At 43.2% G+C, this 19412-nt stretch overlaps 1 protein-coding gene across 1 annotated transcript in view; it reads right to left on the bottom strand.

Moving 5' to 3' along the window:
- Positions 1 to 19412, bottom strand: part of wdr4 (WD repeat domain 4) — a gene marked incomplete in the record, with an annotated part of 104418 nt that overhangs the window by 39776 nt on the left and 45230 nt on the right. The window contains 1 exon segment of the mRNA XM_036138764.1: positions 4148 to 4304. Within this exon segment, the coding sequence (XP_035994657.1) occupies positions 4148 to 4304 (157 nt within the window).

Here is a 19412-nt window from a genome sequence, read left to right as displayed (position 1 = left end):
GAGCGCAGCCTCCTCCCTCCGCAGCACCTCGTCAGATGTTCGCTCAGACGATGACTCGACCGGTCTACCGCATCCCTAAACGCCAACCTCAGCCGCAGCCGGCGGACCATGGCTAGGGAAAGCAGATCGAGCTCAAGGGTGCATGGGGACAAAAGCCCTTTTTTCAAGTAAAAAGAGACGGGCTACCTAAGGAACTTGCATCGGGGTGGGAAAGCGGGCACTGCCAGACACCTGCTCCCCTCCCACCGGGAAACATTCTGTCCCAGTTCGAGTTTGGGAAGCCACGTCCAGGTCAATTCAAACGGCCTGCAGAGTCAGTGTTGGTTGCTCCTCACTTCCTAGTGACGATCTGCGGTACTACCACTCTCTGGGATTGAAGGCGGAAGCAGCAAAACAAAACGGCGGCGCCCGTAACATTCAGGATGTTATGGTTAGACAGAGTCGGCTTTTGCGACGTAGATAAGACAAACAAACATCTAATAAGGATTTACAGACGCAGGAAACAACAACAGACACTGAGGTTCATCACACTGCTAAGCAGAATCATCTCTGGAAATCGTGTGGCACGGTAAGGAAGCTAGTATTATTGTGAATGTCTGAAATTTGTCTGAATGGAGTGTGAATCGGGACGTGCAGCCAGACACGGCGGAAAAAACGCGGGCAGTCAGCTGACTGTAAGGGGATGACGCGGCCTGCTCATGCGCTCTTTAACAGATAACCGGGCCAGAAAAAAAAAAAACAGGCCGAGACCTACTCAGGAACTGGTCTGCAGTTAGCGCAGTCCGGTTAGGTTTAGCGCGGTCCAGTTCAGTCTGCTGACCATTTACACACAAGAGTTATCTCGGTTACCGAGCTCGGACTGGTCTCGGCTCGGTTAAAAAAGTGTAGTGTAAACGGGCCTATTGAGGAGAAAACATACACACAGCCAGAGCTCAGTGGCGCCAGAGCGGTGGCCAGAAAGCACACACCAGTGCACAAACACACCCCAGTGTTTGAAAACACAAACCTCCCTTAACAACAAACTCAATAAAATTGTTCCCCGGCACGCAACCAGGTCACGAACTGAGGGCGCAGCCAAAACAAAAAAAAATATAATAAAGATGTCAAAAATGACATTAGGACAGAATGTGGCTGTGCAGCTGCAGATGAGGCCAACAGGGGGAGCTCTTGCCCCACCTTTTGCATACTTGGCAGCTCTCTCTGTGAAAGAGAAAGCGGACTGACAGCAGCTTACTCAGCCTGCACGGAACAATGCTCTCACCGAAGCACTTCCCAGCCCTCTAGCGAGAAAAATCCAGCTGTGACGAGCATGCAGGGCATCAGATTGGGTGCTAAAGACCGTATCCAGAGGATACAGGCTCCAGTTTGGAACAGCTCCTCCCCATTTCAAAGGCATAATACAGCCATATGCCCGGGGAGAACACGCACGCATTTTGCAGGGGGAAATAATATCCCTACAGAACAAAAATGCAATTCAGCTGGTTCCGCAGGAGCAAAGCAGAGACGGCTTTTACTCCAGATATTTTCTCATACTGAAAAAAGGTGGGGGACTGGGGCCGATAGTCTCTGGGGGAACTTATGGTGCACGCCGAGATGCTGATATCACATTTGGTGGCCCTGGGTTTTCACAATAAACTAGGAGAAGAGTATCCTAACCCTAGTACAAACAATAACCTTCATCGGGATAACCCTGAATTCAGAGTTCAGAGCACGCCTCTCAGCAAAGCGACTGAAAGCCGTCCAGACTTGTCTGGTGGTGTTTCGCAGAGGCGCGCTCGTGAACTTCAGACTGTGCCACAGGCTGCTTGGTCTGATGGCGTCAGCACTATCGGTCAATACGCTAAGCCGTTTGTACATGCGACCGTTTCAACGGTGGGTAGCATTGCTCAATTTGAGCCAAACACCCCATGACCACCACAAGGTGATCATTTCTGGGACATACGCACAGGCTTTGAGTCGGTGGAAATGCACCGCATTCCTGTACACCAGCGTTGCCATGGGAACCATTCTATCACAGAAGGTGGTTACCACGGATGCTTCGTTAACTGGCTTGGGAGCCACACACAAGGGCATGATGGTAAACGGTGTCTGGAGCTCACAAACATGGAAAGCTCACATAAGCTGTCCGGAGTTCCTAGCCATCACACTTGCTCAGACATTTTCTGCCCTTTATCAGAGGGCACCATGTTTTGGTCAGAACAGACAATACAACGGTGGTTGCATACATCAACAGGCAGGGAGGCCTGCGCTCACATCATTTACACATGCTGGCACACAGACTGATAGTCTGGACCAGCACACGCCTTCTGTCACTGAGAGCCATTCATGTGCCAGGGGTGATGAACATGGGCGCAAACCTGCTGTAGAGAGGCAATCCCCGCTTCAAGGAGTGGAGACTCCACAGCGAGGTTGTAAGCCAAATATGACAGCGGTACGGTCAGGCGGCGGTAATACACTCAATGTCCGATGTTTTTCCCCCTGACCAAGGAGGACGCTGCACTGATGCTGGATGCTCTAGCACACGAGTGGCCTCCGGTTCTCCTGTACGCTTTTCCACCGCTGGAACTGATTATTCCTACCCTCGCCAGGGTGCGAGAGAGGAAACATTCACTCATCCTGGTAGCTCCCCGCTGGCCCGGGGAAACACTGGTTGGCCGAGATTTTCCAGGTTTTTAACCCGGCCTTGCCATGCCGCCCTTTGGAATTGATGGCTTTCTGCCCTCCACGATTCTCCTCTCAGGAACATGAACGACTGCATACGCTCTGCCCTGTGCGAGCTCTTCAGATCTATGTGGAGAAAACAGCTGGTTTTCGCAAATCTGAGCAACTGTTTGTGTCATGGGCTTTACCACTTAGAGGGAAGCCCCTAAGAAAGCAATGCCTTTCCCATTGGATAGTCAGAGCTATTGCTATGGCCCATCAGAGTAAAGGCCTGGCACCCCCGACAGGTCTACAAGTTCACTCGTAGCATGGCCTCATCCTGGGCACCGTTTCAGGGTATACCTTTGGAGGACGTATGTGATGCTGCCAGCTGGGCAACTCCTCACACCTTCACTAGGTTCTATAGGCTGGATATCACGGCACCAACTCTGGCTCACACAGTTCTGAGTGTGGGATCCACAGTTAACTGCAGGATGCATCTTTTGGTCTTCGAGTAAGCTTATCTGGCAATACGGGAGTCGGCATACCCCCAGTGAGATAATGAAACAAATGTTGAAAGAGAACTTTAGGTTAAGGAATTAACCCAGATTCTCTGAAACATGAGTGTGGTATCTCACCAGATCACCCTCCTTGCATGGAGCGAGGAAGGGGTGTGCTTAAAAGAGTGAAGACCGCTTGGGTGACGTCAGAGATGTATATGTGCATGTTCTAGCCGGTAGTTAGGTCCTGTCCATGGTGAGTACAGGTCCAAGCTTCGTGACTATAAGCTTTGTTTAAAATCAAAGCAAAGAGGCGCAGCTAGTTTGGAGACTAGCTGCAGCTGTTTGGTGACAGACCAGCAGTAAAAGAACTCAGAACAACCAAGCCCAGCTATTGAGAAGCGTTCAGCGACGAGTTGTTAGCTCACTCTGTGAACAGTTAAGCTAGCTCAGTTGTACCGGGGTTAATTCCTTAACCTAAAGTTACGAACCACTAAAGTAAAGCTATACAAACCAACAAAAACAACTGAACAGATCTTTGAACATGGGAAATTTAAACTGATTTCAGCATTGGTATTAAGCCAAGCTGAAGACCTGGCTATAAGAGAAATTTAAAAGTTCTTTCAACTGTTTCAACTATTAATGTGACTGACACTATTAAAGGCTTAATGCTTCAAGGAAGGATAAAATATTGAACCCCAATTGATCCAATTAAGTAGACTTAGAAAATTATAAACTTCGCTCGCTCAAAATTACATAACTCAATTCATTTTCCTTCTGACCCATATTGTTATTAAAAAGATAACTAAGTTTTGTGACTTTATTTCAAAACATTCATTGTTTTTATGTTAAATATCAAATTGAAACTGATTAGAAAAAAAACAAATAAAAAAACATGCTTGGTTATACAAGGTGGCTGATATGTGGGCATATTTACTTTTGAACTAACTGCTAAACCCAGAATTTTCACTGGCTTCTTCCCATCATTCAAAGTATTTGATCCTTACCATAGCTAGCAACATTGAAAGGTGGCCCATCTTCAGCTCACCCTCCTTCTGCGGTTCCACAACTGAGAAGGAGTAAACATCTCCAGACTTGTCAGCCACCAACAGTTCATCTTCTGCCTGGCTGAACACCAGTGATGTGCACCTCCTAATCACCCACCTGCATAACACACATTATTGTGGACATAGACACAGATCAGTATGTACTTGCATGTGCACTGTACAAAGAGAGGCTGGAGTGTCACACAACCATTTTGGCAAAGAAGGGCTGCGTTTGCCATGTTGGTTCATTGCATTTTCTTTAAACTAGATTTTCTCTAGTTACGGAGATCAATTAAACTGTTTTAGCAAAAGAATTAGAAAAAAAATGCCTGCTCAAAGTACCCAAAGAAAACAAAGATCCGGTTTACATATCGAAATATATTATTATAAATCTAGACACAAAGACAAATTCAAAGTGAATTACATATAATCCAACTAGATCCAAGAAATTATGGCTATCCAACAGTAGGGAAGTCCTGGGTACTGTTTCAGAAAACTGGGTTAGTGGATATTAGGAGTGATTTCTGGAGTAAATTCCTGCATACCATGGATTTTCCATTTCAGAAAGTTCAGAAGCAGTTACCCTGAGTCAAAATATGACAACAAATTACTCCGTGAAACAAGCCTGCTACCGAGCAGAGTTGTTTGGGCAAACTGTTGAATTTTTCCTGCTTCTAAGCTGAGATCTGCAAAAGGAAGTGTCAGAAAAGGTATGACCTTTTCTGGAGGAGCCTTATGCTGGAGCACAAATACTCCACAGAAAACTCTGTTGGGAGAGGCGGATCAGATCATGATTAAATGTCTTGTCATTTCTGGATTAATATTCAATTAAATTAAATTTTATTTATATAGCGCCAATTCATGAAACATGTCATCTCGAGGCACTTTACAAAGTCAAAATCAATCATATTATACAGATTGGTCAAACATTTCCTATATAAGGGAAGCAGTTGATTGCTTCAAAGTCCCGACAAGCAGCATTCACTCCTGGAGAAGCGTAGAGCTACAGGGAGAGTCGTCTGCATTGTCCATGGCTTTGCAGCAATCCCACATACTGAGCAAGCATGAAGCGACAGTGGAAAGAAAAACCACCCATTAGCGGGAAGGAAAAACCTCCAGCAGAACCGGGCTCAGTATGAAGGGTCATCTGCATCAACCGACTGGGGGTTGCAGAAGACAGAGCAGAGACACAACAAGAGAGACAAACAAGCACAGAAGCACACATTGATCCAGTAATCTGTTCTATATCAGATGATAATAGCGGGTGAGCTGTATTCTCTGGATGATGTCTCAGATAACAGAACGCCAGACCAGATGTATCTACTATAAAAAAAGAGAGAGAACAAAAACTTATAAGCAGAAATTATGACAAGCAATGCATAATTGAAGAACAGTAGAACTCGATAGAGTGAGAAAAGTAGATCCTAATGTCCTCCAGTAGCCTAAGCCCATAGAAGCACATCCCCATAGGTAGGTCAGGGCAACATAAGCCACTCTAGTTATAAGCTTTATCAAAAAGGAAAGTTTTAAGATTAGTCTTAAAAGTAGACAGGGTGTCTGCCTCACGGACCAAAACTGGGAGTTGTTTCCACAGGAGAGGAGCCTGATAGCTAAAGGATTCTCATTCTACTTTTAGAGACTCTAGGAACCACCAGCAGACCTGCAGTCTGAGAGCGAAGTGCTCTGTTAGGAACATACGGGGTAATCAGAGCTCTGATATATGATGGAGCTTGATTATTAAGGGCTTTATACGTTAGAAGAAGACTTTTAAATTCTATTCTTGATTTAACAGGAAGCCAATGAAGGGAAGCTAAAATTGGAGAAATATGATCCCTTTTGTTGATTTTCATCAGAACTCTTGCTGCAGCATTTTGGATCAGCTGAAGACTTTGAACTGCATTTTGTGGACTTCCTGATAGCAAAGAATTACAATAGTCCACAGCCTTGAAGTAACAAATGCATGGACTAGTTTTTCAGCATCGCTGATATATATTTTTTCAAGTGTTACAGTTTTTCACCAGTGTCAATGATTTGTCTAAATATTCTCAGCTTGCACATTGCTCCAATAACAAAAGGGACACATAAATGCTGTACTTAATTTTTATGCCAGCTGCAGCTTTTTAATTTGTTTTTTATTCTTTTTCTGGGTTTTTGTGGCACTAGTGGCTAATTTTTTTAAAGTAGGCTGACAGGGAAGGGGTTTGAGGGGGGGTGCGGTTATTAAAAAGCTCTCATACCCCAATGACAGCTTTTTAATAACCTAGGTGAAGCAGAAAATCTTTCAGAGGCAATTGTATGTCAGTAATGTTACTGGAGACGGAGATGAGCGGCTGAGATCTCGCGAGAGCTGTGCGTAAGTAAAATGGAGGCGTTCATGTAATTCAAATCAAACAAGCTAAGGTAAGAACGAACCAATAACTGAAAATAATACAAAGTTAAAGCCCAAACATTTACAACTGTCTTATTTTTCACGAGGGAACAAACTGGACGAAGAGACCGTGACGAGCCTGGAGTGCTACCTGGACGAGTGTTTTGATAGCATCGTGATGGGGAAGGCCCAAAAGCCTACGGCTGCTAGCACACGTCACTTAAGCGCACTCGTTCTAATTCCACCAGTGCGTCATCTTCATCCACTCTGTCCCCCGACAGGAACTTCAGTGACATCTTGGAATCCATCGACAAGAAGCTTACCAGCCTTGACGCGCGTCTCGCCTTGGTAGAGGTTCTACATAAGGAGTTTCAGTCTCTGAGAGAATCGGTGGAGTTTAGCCAAGCCCAGCTAACAGCTATGGCCGCCGAGAATGACGCGCTGAGGGGGAAGGTTACGGAGCTGACCGAAGGGATTATCCAGCTTTCCGGCGAAAATAAGAAAATGAAGGAATCCATTCTGGACATACAGTCGCGAAGTATGAGAGATAATCTCGTCTTTGCAGGCATCCAGGAGCAGCAGGGAGAGATAGCAGAAGAAACGGTCCGGAACTTTCTCCAGCAGAAGCTAAAAATCCCGGCGGATCAGGTAAAAAACATCACTTTTCATCGAGTTACACCACAGGTGGACTTAAAGCATGTTTCAATGACTTAAAATAAATAAATAAAATAAATAAATAAGACGCACAGATCGGTACACGGTGATAAATTAAATACACGCACAGCTCAAGAGCACGTTGGTATGTTTGTTGTTCACGGTTGGGTACACAAGGCACGGGCTATGGTTTATCCCTTTTCACACTCTCTTACTCTTTGCACTTTTTTATTTTTTTGTGTATTTCTATCTTATTTGTCTGCTTCTTTCCTGATCATCAGTCAATCACAAGCACATCATATGATGCTACCTGGGTCTATGTATGACTATTTTCTCAAGGGCATGCACCTTCTAACTTCTCACTCACATCTATGGGGAATGTAAAGTTTGTGACATGGAATGTGCATGGGGCTGGCACCAGAGAGAAAAAAATGAAGATCATTAACCAGCTTACTAGATTAAAGGCAGATGTTGTCTTATTGCAAGAAACCCACAAATCAGCTACAAATGCAAGTGAGCTTAATTCACCTGAGTTCCCTAATGTGTTTGCGGCCTGCTATAACTCTAGACAGAGAGGTGTAGCAATCTTAATCCACAAAAACGTTAGTTTTAAAATATTAGATAAAACTATAGATCCTGAAGGTAGATACATAATAATTAAAATAGCTATCCATAACCAGAAGCTATGTATTGTCAGTATATATGGTCCAAATGTTGATGACCCCTCTTTTTTCCACCAATTCTTCCTTGCACTTTCAAAACACGGGGATTGTTCACTAATTATAGGAGGTGACTTCAACTTTGGTTTAAATAACGATATAGACAGGTTGAATAAAACAGGGGCTCAGCGTAGTTGGCAGTCAGTAAGTGTAGTCAAACAATACATGAGTGATTTTGGTCTTTGCGATGCATGGCGTTCTCTTCATCCTAATAGTAAAGAATACACTTTTTTCTCAAATGTTCACCATTCGTACTCTCGTCTGGACTACTTTCTAATAAGCAGCTCACTGCTGTCGGAAGTTTCAGAGACGGTAATTCATCCTATTGCTATCAGTGATCACGCTCCTGTTACTCTCACCTTAATTAATAAAAAAATAACCACACAAAACAAAAGCTGGAGATTTAATACATCACTGCTTAAAGATGAAGAATTTATAAAATTCATTAAAGAACAGTGGGCCTCATACTTAGAATACAATGATCAACCAGGTACATCGGCGTCGATATTGTGGGAAGCTGGAAAAGCAGTGATGAGAGGTAAAATAATTTCTTTCTCATCTCATAAAAAGAAAAAAGAAAACAAAAAGATTCAGGAATTAGAAGAAAAACTTAAGTTACTAGAATCATCTCAAGAAGAAGGAAAGTTAGGTAAAATTAGAACTAAACCACTATATTGAAAAGCAAAATAGATTTCTAATACAAAGACTCCGAATAGACAATATGGCAATATGGCAATAAGTCAGGAAGCTTTCTAGCTAATCAGCTTAAAATAAATAAGGAGAAAACTACTATATTTGCAGTTACAGATTCAACTGGTAATACAGTAAGTGAACCAGAGTGTATAAATAATACCTTCCGCGATTTCTACAAATCTTTATACACACCACAGATAAATCCATCAGAGAAGGATATTAAGCAATTTCTGGATAAAATTACACTTCCTAAATTATCAGATAACCAAAGAATGACACTAGATTCCCCGCTGACAACAGCTGAAACCCAGGAAGCTCTTAAAAGCATGCCTAATAAAAAGGCTCCAGGTCCAGATGGATTCCCCACTGAGTTTTATAAAGAGTTCTGGAATATTCTAGCCCCAACGTTCCACAGAATGTTGCAGGAAATACAGGAAAAAGGTAGATTTCCAGCTAATATGAACTCTGCCACCATCAGCCTTCTGCTCAAGCCAGACAAAGATCCTGTGTTGCCCACTAGTTATCGTCCCATATCCTTAATTAATGTGGATATTAAGATAATCTGTAAAGCTTTTGCAAAAAGATTAGACAAAGTAACTCCTCTCATAATACATCCAGATCAAACTGGTTTCATCAGAGGAAGGCAGTCATCCACAAATACACGCCGATTACTTAATTTAATTGATTATTCCTACAGTAAAAACATTAAAACCAATATATTGTCTTTAGACGCAGAAAAAGCATTTGATAGAGTCAATTGGAAATTTTTATTCGCTACTCTTCATAAATTCGGTTTTGGCGATTTATTCATAAACTGGTTAAAAATTCTATACAATTCTCCAACAGCCTGTGTCAGGACAAATAATCAAATATCTTCCAGTTTTTGTCTACAGAGGGGCACCAGGCAAGGATGCCCTCTTTCTCCATCACTTTTTGCCATCTTTATAGAACCTCTAGCAGCAACAATCAGACAAACAAAAGCTGTAAAAGGTATAAAATGCATGAAAATAGAGCACAAGATTAGTCTGTACGCGGATGATGTATTACTTTATCTCCAGCATTCAAATAATTCTCTTTTACAAGTAATTAGAATACTAGAATCTTTCTCTAAAGTATCAGATTACTCGTTAAACTGGTCTAAATCTACGGTACTGTCAATTAATTGCTCTCTCGAAAACTCCCTAGATTTACAAATGCAATCAGAAAATATTAAATATTTAGGTATTACTGTGTCGAATAAATTAACGGATTTACTTAAACTTAACCACACCCCACTTTTAAACAGGGTAGAAGAGGACCTTGAAAGATGGAAATCGCTTCCAATCACACTTATGGGTAGGGTAGCTTCAATAAAAATGATGGTCCTACCTAGAATTAATTATTTATTTTCAATGGTCCCCAATAAACCATCATCTGACTGGTTTAAATCTCTAGACTCTGCCATTTCTAAATTTCTTTGGAAAGATAAACCCCCACGTATTAGCTTAAAGACAATACAGAAGACTAAAGACAGGGGAGGATTAGATCTGCCTAACTTCCATAGCAAATAGGCTACAATACATCTCTAAATGGATAAAAAATAGTCTTTTAGATGAGCCTTGGTTAGATATAGAACAGGAAATGTGCAATAATATCATGATTTCAGATCTGCCGTTTATTAGCTCAAATATAAAACGCCATACATGCTTTAAAAATATCAACATTAGTTCTACTCTGACAGCATGGTGGGAGTTCCTTAAAATGACAAAGTCATCCCTTATCCCATGCAGTCGTACACCTATCTGGAATAACCCTGATATCCTACAAAATAATAAAATGATAAACTTTACATACTGGAAGAATAAAGATATTAAATATCTGGAACATCTACTTGACGGAACCGAGTTCATCAATTTTGCTAAACTAAATATGCAATATGGCATTAGTAAAAATAAATTCTTGGAATATGAACAACTTAAATCTATAATTAAAAATAAATATAAGCATATTAATGGTGGTTTACAAGTCCCAACTAATATATTAGAGTTCCTAGATTTAACCCCCCCCCCCCCAAACTACTGTCTAAATCATACAGGACACTGACTAAAATAGATGATTCGATATCTCTTCCTATAATGAAGTGGGAAAAGGATTTATCAGGCACCTTTGAACAAAATTTCTGGGCTCAGACATGTCTAAGAACTTTCAAATTGACTAGAAACACCAACTTACAACTAATACAATACAAAATCCTTCACAGAGTACACTACACAGGACAAAGATTATTCAAGATGGGGTTGGCACAATCTAATATCTGCCCACACTGCATAGGCAATCATCCTGATAATTATTTTCATGCGTTATGGTTATGCACACCAGTCCAGAGGTTTTGGACACAGATATGTAAGGACTTATCAAAGTACTTGAGCTGTAAAATTACACCTTTCCCATCAGTTTGCTTGCTCGGTAATTTTGAGGAAAGTCCTCTGAAAAAAGAAATAGTTTACATGGTTTTCACTGCTTTATGTATCGCAAAGAAAACTATCCTCATGAATTGGAAAAGTAAACAAAATCTCAGTATCAATCAGTATAGAGATCTTTTGTTGGATCATATTAATCTAGAGACAACATCTGCTTCCACATCTGATTGGTCTCTTTGGGCTCCTCTGATCAACACCATCACTTAGTGGAATAGGGGGCGGTGGGTTGCTTCCTGCAGGGCGCAGTGGCTGGATAGAGGGGTTCCTGGGGCCCTGGGGGCACTTGGAGTAGGGCGCCTGGTGGATCCGGCTCCGGGGTCTGTTGCCCCCATCTGGGAGGAGCTTGGGAGGCCTACGGGTGGCCTACAGCAGCCGCTTGCGGCGCTCTTTGGGAGCTGCGTGTTGACGGACGTGGGTTACTGACCTGGTAGCTGTGCTGCCGCTGGGTGAGGCCGGGGTGGGTCTGGGGGTCTGGGGTCCCTGGGGTGCGCCGCCCTCGGGCGGGGGCCCCGGCGGTGCCTCGGGGGTTCCGGTTCCGGGGGGTGTGCATGGTCATTAACATGTCTGGGCAGATGCTCTTCTCCTTCATTGGATAGGCACTCTGCCAGTGGGGGGAGGAGGGGGAAGGAGGGGGAGTACGGACCTACCCAGCCTGGATGTCTACTGTCGAATGTATGGTGAGTTGTTTGAACGTTAGTGTTGGGGAGGGATTAAATCTACGGGGGGGTGGGGGGGGGGGGGGGGGCGTTCTGGTGGGCTTGTGTCCGGCCCCCTGTCCCGGTCCTGGTCCGTGTCGTCTTCCGGTGCGGGTTTCGCTTGGGGGGTGGGGCTGGCCAGGGTCCCCCCCTCTTATTTATTTATTTATTATTATTTATTTATTTACTTAGTTTTTTTTGGGGGGGGGGGCCAGTAGGCTTGGTGGGTGAGCTGGGGGGGGGGGGGGGGTTGAGGTGTTGGTCCTGGTGAGTGGTTGGCTGGCGGGCCCTGCGGCCTCTCCCTGGCCCCCGGGCTACGGTGGTGCCGCTGGCGAGGCCCCCTTCTCTGGGTGGGGCTTTCGGGGAGCGGGGGTGCTTATTGGAGTCAGTAGGGGAGCTGGTTCCCTGGGATAGCTTCCCAGTCATTTGCTCCCCATCCCCGGACTCCTCCCTCTGCCTGCTCCATCACGCCGCCACACATGTAGGTCCTGGGGGAGGGGGCGTTACTGGAGGTTGCCACTTTCTGGTGACGCCCCTCTCCCCAATTTTATCATGCATCTTAGACACTTTCACTTCAAACATTTTTCACATCGCACACTCATGTAGGCCATGGTGGGGGGGGTGGGGGGAAGACGTCTGGGGGGGGGGGGGCTTATGTAGTGTGAACCTCACCTCGGACGGCTCCCTTCACCTCCTCTCCCACTTAGACATTGAGGGTTCTGGGCAGTCGCCCGGAAGGGGTGCGCTGGCAACAGCTTCCTTCCAGAAGGGGGGTGGGCTGTGCCGTGCATCCCCTTCGGCGCTCCCAGTTTTTAAACGCACTTGAGAACAACATGCAACAACACAACATCTGAGCAGGCGTAGGGAGGATCGGGGTCTTCTGCACACCCCCGTTCTCCGATGGCGGCAAGGAGTCTGGGGCCTGGAGGAGGTGCGGGCCACTGTGTCCGGGGTCTTGGCGGGGGGCTGAGGTGTGTAGTCAGCGGCTTGCCAGGTCTGGGGCTGATGCCTCCGCTCCCCCCAGGAGGGGCGGGGGGCAGGGATGGCAAGGGTAAGGTGGGGGAGGGAGGGGGTTTATTAGGTATTTAGGGGGTGAGGGGGGCTCTGGCCGGGTGGCTCGTGCGGGTCGTGTTGGCCCGCCCTCTTGGGGGGGCCCGCTCCGGGGGGCGTCTGGTCCAGGGCCGGGCACAAGCAGTCGTATAGTCGATTTGGGGGGACCCCCCCCCTCTGGTCAGTGTTGGATGTGAGTGTTATGTGGGAATGTGTGTACAGCGTCTTTTTTTCTTTTTTTCTGTGTGTGGTGAGTGGGCACAAGGGAGGGATGGTGTGAATGAGTTCTCCATTTTTTTTTTTTTTTTTTTTCCCAGGTATGGGTGTGGTCCGCTCCCTCTCCCAAGAACATCTCAAGTCTCCGCTAGGTGCGGAGCCCATCCCCCCACGTCCTGCCCTCCTCCACTTCGTTGGCGGGCGCCTTGGCCCTCTGGCGCATTGGTTGGCTTTGGGTTTGGGGCGGGTTCCCGGGCGTGCGCCGGCCCACTCCCGGCGGCCTCTTCGCGGGGCCTGGCCCCCCGGGGGGGCGGCCGGGGCCCCCGTCGCAGGGGCGGGGCGCCCCTGGGGCTTCTGGCCCTCAGGGCCCATGGCCGGGACCACTTCAGCGGTCCCGGCGGTGCCGGCGGAGCCCACGGGCTCGTCCCCGCGGCATTGCGGTGGCTGGGGGATTTCCTCGGGGTCGTCTCTGCTCCTTCCTTGGGGGGGGGGGGGGGTTGCAGATATCCTGTGTCGGCCCCTCCTGGGCGACCTGCTTTAGGGAGTCCGGGGTTACGGGTCCCCTGACGCCTGCCTCTGTGCTCGGGGAAGGTGGGTCTTCAGTTCTCCACAATCACTATAAAGCTATTTCTGGATAATTTTCACCTAAACTAGTGTACTCTCACATCTCCCACAGGTGCTGGGTCACTTATATACAGTAATCTTATAATTTATTTATTTATTTATGTTCTCTCACTTTCTTTTTTTAAGTATCACATTACACATGTCAGCTTACATAATAATATATATGATTTAGCAATGGCATCTAGGTGTTATTCGATTGTATCTGTTGCTTTATGTCTGTTGGTTGTGCTGTTCTTTTTGCATCTCTCTTTCCAGGTGACGGAGCAGACGGAGAAGGTTTTATCATTCTCTCCCTTTTATCTCTTTCTTTCACCTCTACTCTTTTTTTTCTTATTTTCTTTCTCTTTCAGTTTTTGTTCTTCCTTTACTCTCCCATTGTCATGTCCATATAATTTGAAATTCTCCTTGCAGGAATCATAATAAAGCTATTTACAAGCATAAATCAAGTGGAGCACTATGGCGAAAGCTGTTCGCTCCACTTGTAAAAGCAAAATCTGTCGAGCTCTATCTGGCATTGAGACATCAATTCCTATTGCCATATTGCTAGACAGGACACTGGGGAAAAAAAAAAAAAAAAAAAAGTTTAAAGGTGTTCCACAGTCAGATATCCGCAAGATTAATAAAAGAACTACACAGAATGAAAGCATTTTTTTCTGTATCAGATTTTTAGACATACAGCTCTAATTTACCATTCATATATTTTAGTTTCCATTCATATATCCCCCCACAAACATTGTAATGGCTACGGAACATTTCTTCACTTAAATAACGGCACCTTTTCTTCAACTTAAAATATAAATATAGCCTATACGATATGGTTAATATAAAGTGAGGTTGGCACAAATTGTACAAAAAAATAAAAAAAAATCTGCGTCAATTCATTTTTAGAAGGATGGGTGAAGCCAAATTCTGGCAAAAAGATGAACATATAAGTTATTTCAATAACTCAAACCACCCCATCATCAATTGCAAATGGGGATTATAGCCAATTAATGCTTTAGTTGATTAAGGTTAAACATATGAATAACTTAACTTTACCTTATAAAAGTGTATTTTCATACTTTTTTTAATTCATGTTTTTATTCACGTAACAAGGTACAAACAGTGAAAAGGATTTTTTTCCTTTTTACAAAAACAACAATCACTCATTCCCTCCTTTCCCCAGCCCTCCCCTATCCTACAACATTATGTCACAGATCAGTAATAACCCACGTCCTTCCTTCTTACCGTACACAAACATGGGAATAAAAAAGTATATAGACAATTAAAAAAGAGAGAGGAGTAAGAATAACATAAATAAATAGAAAACACCACAACGTAAAACTGAGAGGTACATTTTTCAATGGGTTGAAATGAAGCAACGAGGAAAAGAAAATGTAATCAAAAGTCAGTTGTCAAAAGTGGACATTTCATTTTTCCTGTAGTGTCTTTAAACTAGCTATGTAACTAACCATGCAGCCCCAAACTGAAACAAATTTTCCAGGTGCTCCCCTCAGATCATATTTAATTTTCTCCAAATCTAAGTACTGCATGAGATCTTTAAGCCACAATGAAGCTTTTGGGGCACCTGGTGCCTTCCATTCCAACAAAATTCTTCTCCGTGCTAATAAAGAAGCAAATGCAATACTATCCTTAAACTTTTTCTTAATTGTTTGATGGTTTGTTAATCCAAAGATAGCCAATTCAGGACAAGGTGTCAATTTAGTGCTTCTGCAAGATGTTTGAAAACAGTCGTCCAGTAATCTTGCAGACGGGGACAGGACCAAAACATATGAGTCATGTTTGCTGGTGACATGTGACATCTATTGCATGCATCTGCGACATTGGGATAAATTTTGGAAAGTTTAAAATTGGTAAAATAAATACGAAGGACAACCTTAAATTGTATCAGATTAAGCCTGGAGCAAGATGTACTATTATTTACACGAGTTAATGCTGAGTCCCAGACACTGTCATCAATAACTCTACCAAGTTCTTGTTCCCAGTCTTTCTTGATTTTATCAAGAGAGGTCTCTTTGAGATGAGATATTAAGGTGTATATTTTGGAGATAAGGCCTTTCTGATTTGTGGGAATGTCCAAAATTGAGTCAATTACTGAGTTAGGTGGGGTATTGGGGAAACAGGTACTATTGGATTTAACAAAGTTACAAATCTGGAAGTATCGGAATAGGTGAGATTTGGGAAGGTTGAATTTTCCACATAATTTGTTGAAGCTAGCGAAGACATTGTTAATATATAGGTCACTTAGCCTAACAAGGCCAGATCGCTGCCATAGAGAAAAGGCATTATCAATGCTAGGAGGGAGAAAGAGATGGTTGTTATGGGGCTGTGATTGGACAGTCCTATGAGTCCAAAAGTACGTCTGAATTGGAGCCAAATTTTTAGGGTGGAGACGACAATTGGGTTACATGTATGTTGGGATGGTTGAAAGAGCAATATTTGTGTAAGTAGAGCTAGGAGTGACGTAGAACAGGATTTAGCTTCTAGTTTACACCATATTAATTCAGGTTCGCGGATCCAGAGAATCATTTTGTTTATGTTGGCTGCCCAATAGTAGAGTCTTAGATCAGGGAGTGACAAACCACTAACAGACTTATGCCTTTGTAAAAGCTCTCTCCTTATTCTGGCAGTCTTGCCTTTCCATATTAAAGATGAAATTAGCCTATTCATAGCACAAAAAAAGGAATTGGGTAAAAAGATCGGCAAGCATTGGAAAAGATAGAGAATACGTGGAAGCACGTTCATTTTGATGCAATTTACCCTTCCCACTATAGTTATATGCAAATTACACCATCTTTCCAGATCTGATTTAAGCTTTTCAATTAGGGGTTGAAAGTTGTTTTTGTAGAGATCTGACATCTTGCGGCAGATATACACTCCTAAATATTTAAAGCTGCTTTTAGACACTTTAAATGGAAAACACACATCAGGGATCCCAAGGGCTAAGTTATTCACAGGAAAACATTCGCTTTTTGAGAAGTTCAACTATAGCCGGAAAATGCTCCGAAGCGGTTTAGCAATTCAGTTATTTTAGGGATGGTGATTACTGGATCAGAAATAAACAATAGTAAATCGTCTGCATACAAGGAAAGTTTATGCTCCAAACCACATCTGTAGATTCCTTTATTAAAACTAGCCGATTAAAGTGCGATAGATAAAGGTTTGATTGCCACAGCAAACAACAGTGGACTCAGAGGGCACCCTTGTCGGGTTCCTCGGTTGAGTGTGAAATATTGGGATTTCATCCCATTAGTGCTTACAGATGCTTTAGGGGAAGAGTATAAGAGTGAAATCCACGATATATACCTAGACCCAATGCAAAACCTCTTTAAGGCCTCTAATAGATAACTCCACCCTATCGAAGGCCTTCTCTGCATCCAGGGAGACCACCACTTTTGCTGTCTCCCTGGATGCGGGAGAGAAAAGAAGGTCGAGGAGGCGGCGGACATTGGAAAAAGAGTGTCTGTTTTTCATAAACCTGGTTTGGTCAGGTGAGATGATACTCGGCATAACTGATTCAAGATGTAGGGCCAGTGCCTTAGCTAAAATCTTATAATCAGCATTTAAAAGGGAGATAGGACGGTAAGAGCTACACTCGGAATCTTCTTTACCTGGCTTTAGTAATAAGGTTATTGATGCCTCGGTGAGAGTTTGAGGCAGAGCTCCCCGGTCCAGAGAGTCATTGAACATGTCTAAGAGAAGAGAAATTAATTTATCAGCAAATTTTTTAAAAACCTCTATAGGGTAACCATCAGGGCCAGGAGCCCTGCCACTTTGCATTAGTTTAATTGAGTTTGCTATTTCACGAAATTCTAAGGGTCGATCCATTTCGCTCTTCTGGATAGCAGAAATGGGTGGAAAATTTAGGTTATCCAGAAAGCTCATCATGTTTGTTTTGTCAGTTGATGATTGTGACGTGTATAGTTTAGAGTAAAATGTTTTAAAAGTTTCATTTATGACAGATGGCGCTAGTGTAAGTTCACCTGAAGGGGTTCTTATCTGTTTAATTTGCTGGGATACAGATTGTTTTTTTATTAGGCGTGACAGATGGAGTCCTGCCTTCTCACCGTGTTTGTAAAGAAATCCACGTGATCGAAACAGTAATTTTTCAGTTTCTTGAGTTGACAGCAAGTTATATTCCATTTGAAGGTTTTGTCTCTCTTTATCTAATTCAGGGGATGGAGATGTTGATAATTTTCTGTCCAATTCTGTTATGCTTTCCATGAGTTGTTCCTGTTTTTGTTTTTTGAGTTTATTTATTCTTGCAGAATAAGAAATAATCTCTCCTCAGACTACCACCTTTAATGTCTCCCACAGTAGAGATGGGGATATGAGATCAGACTTGTTGGAGACAAGAAAATCATCGATTACTTTGGAGATTGTTTGGCAAAAGTCATCATTGTTAAGCAATGTGCAATTCAGCCTCCATGGGGGGCGTGTCTTTTGCAAAAGTGTAAACGAAAGGTCGAGTAGCACTGGAGCATGATCAGATACCACTATCGTTGAATATTGTACGTTATCGACAACAGGAAGAAAATAATTATCAATGTAAAACTAATCAATTCTTGAGAATGTTTTATGGACCTGAGAGTATAAAGAAAATAGTTTATCAGGATAGATAAAGCGCCATGGATCCAAACCTCCTATTTGATCCATAAACATTGAAATTGCTTTAGCAACTTTAGAAGGGGAATCCTGTCGTGGGGAGGATTTGTCTAGCAAATGATTTATAGTACAGTTAAGGTTGCCTCCTAAGATTAAGTGGTGGGAAGTTAAATCTGGTAAAAGTGAGGTTACTTTCCTAATAAATGCCTCATCGAGATTAACAAGAACAACAGGTACATTAATGAGGGAGCCTGAGACTATAACAAACCGGCCTTGACGGTCAGCTATAACGTTTGTTGGGTAAAACTGTATTTTTTTGTGTATCAAAAAAGCCTTTAACCTATGGTGATCCTTAGCGATCAAATGCGTCTCCTGTAAAAAAGTAATTTCCGTTTTAAGATGTTTGAAGTGGGAAAAAAACTGTACCCCTTTTTACTGGACCATTGATCCCTTTAACATTCCAAGAGACAAATCTCAGAGAGGATATCCCTTTTTTTGTAATATTAGCCATAAACTAATATGTAAGTATATGGTAGGAAAAAACACTGCATTGTAGAAGGACGTCGTGTTACAAACGCATATACAAAAATAGAGACAAAAGCAAATCTGTAGGATCTACCACCCAATACCCCAAAACAAAAACCCTTAGAACAGGGAACAAATAAACACACCTAAACCTCCCTAAACTTGTCCTAAGAACGAGAACTAGCAGCGGGACTCCGTAGACTCTGTTACTTCCGTGTGACATAAACTTGTGAACTTAACACTCACCGAGCAGATGGGGCTCCTAGATCTGCAAATGTGTCTACAATGTATAATAGGCGCAAAATAATTAGATACATCAGGGGGCAGTAATACTCCCATATCAACATTCAGATTATAAAGAAAAAAACTTAAGTAGCCCCTTGGAATTACATCTGATCGTTATAAACGTCCAAACGTTACCGTGCCCGGGGTCCAGATAAAGTTGGCATCCTCAACAAGTCCACTAAACGGTGGGGGTGATTATACAATGTTGAAAAACATTTATTCACATTTTTTGGAACTTAAAAACACTGTCCTGCATGACAAAATACATCAAACAGATAAAAATTACGAAATGATTTGAATTTTTCCACACCTGAAGCTTAATCTGCTAATTAA

This window comes from Fundulus heteroclitus, chromosome 7, assembly GCF_011125445.2.
Source record: "Fundulus heteroclitus isolate FHET01 chromosome 7, MU-UCD_Fhet_4.1, whole genome shotgun sequence".
Taxonomy (NCBI): Eukaryota; Metazoa; Chordata; class Actinopteri; order Cyprinodontiformes; family Fundulidae; genus Fundulus; species Fundulus heteroclitus.
The sequence above is the reverse complement of the archived record's forward strand: the minus strand, read 5'-3'. Positions and strand labels throughout refer to the sequence as shown.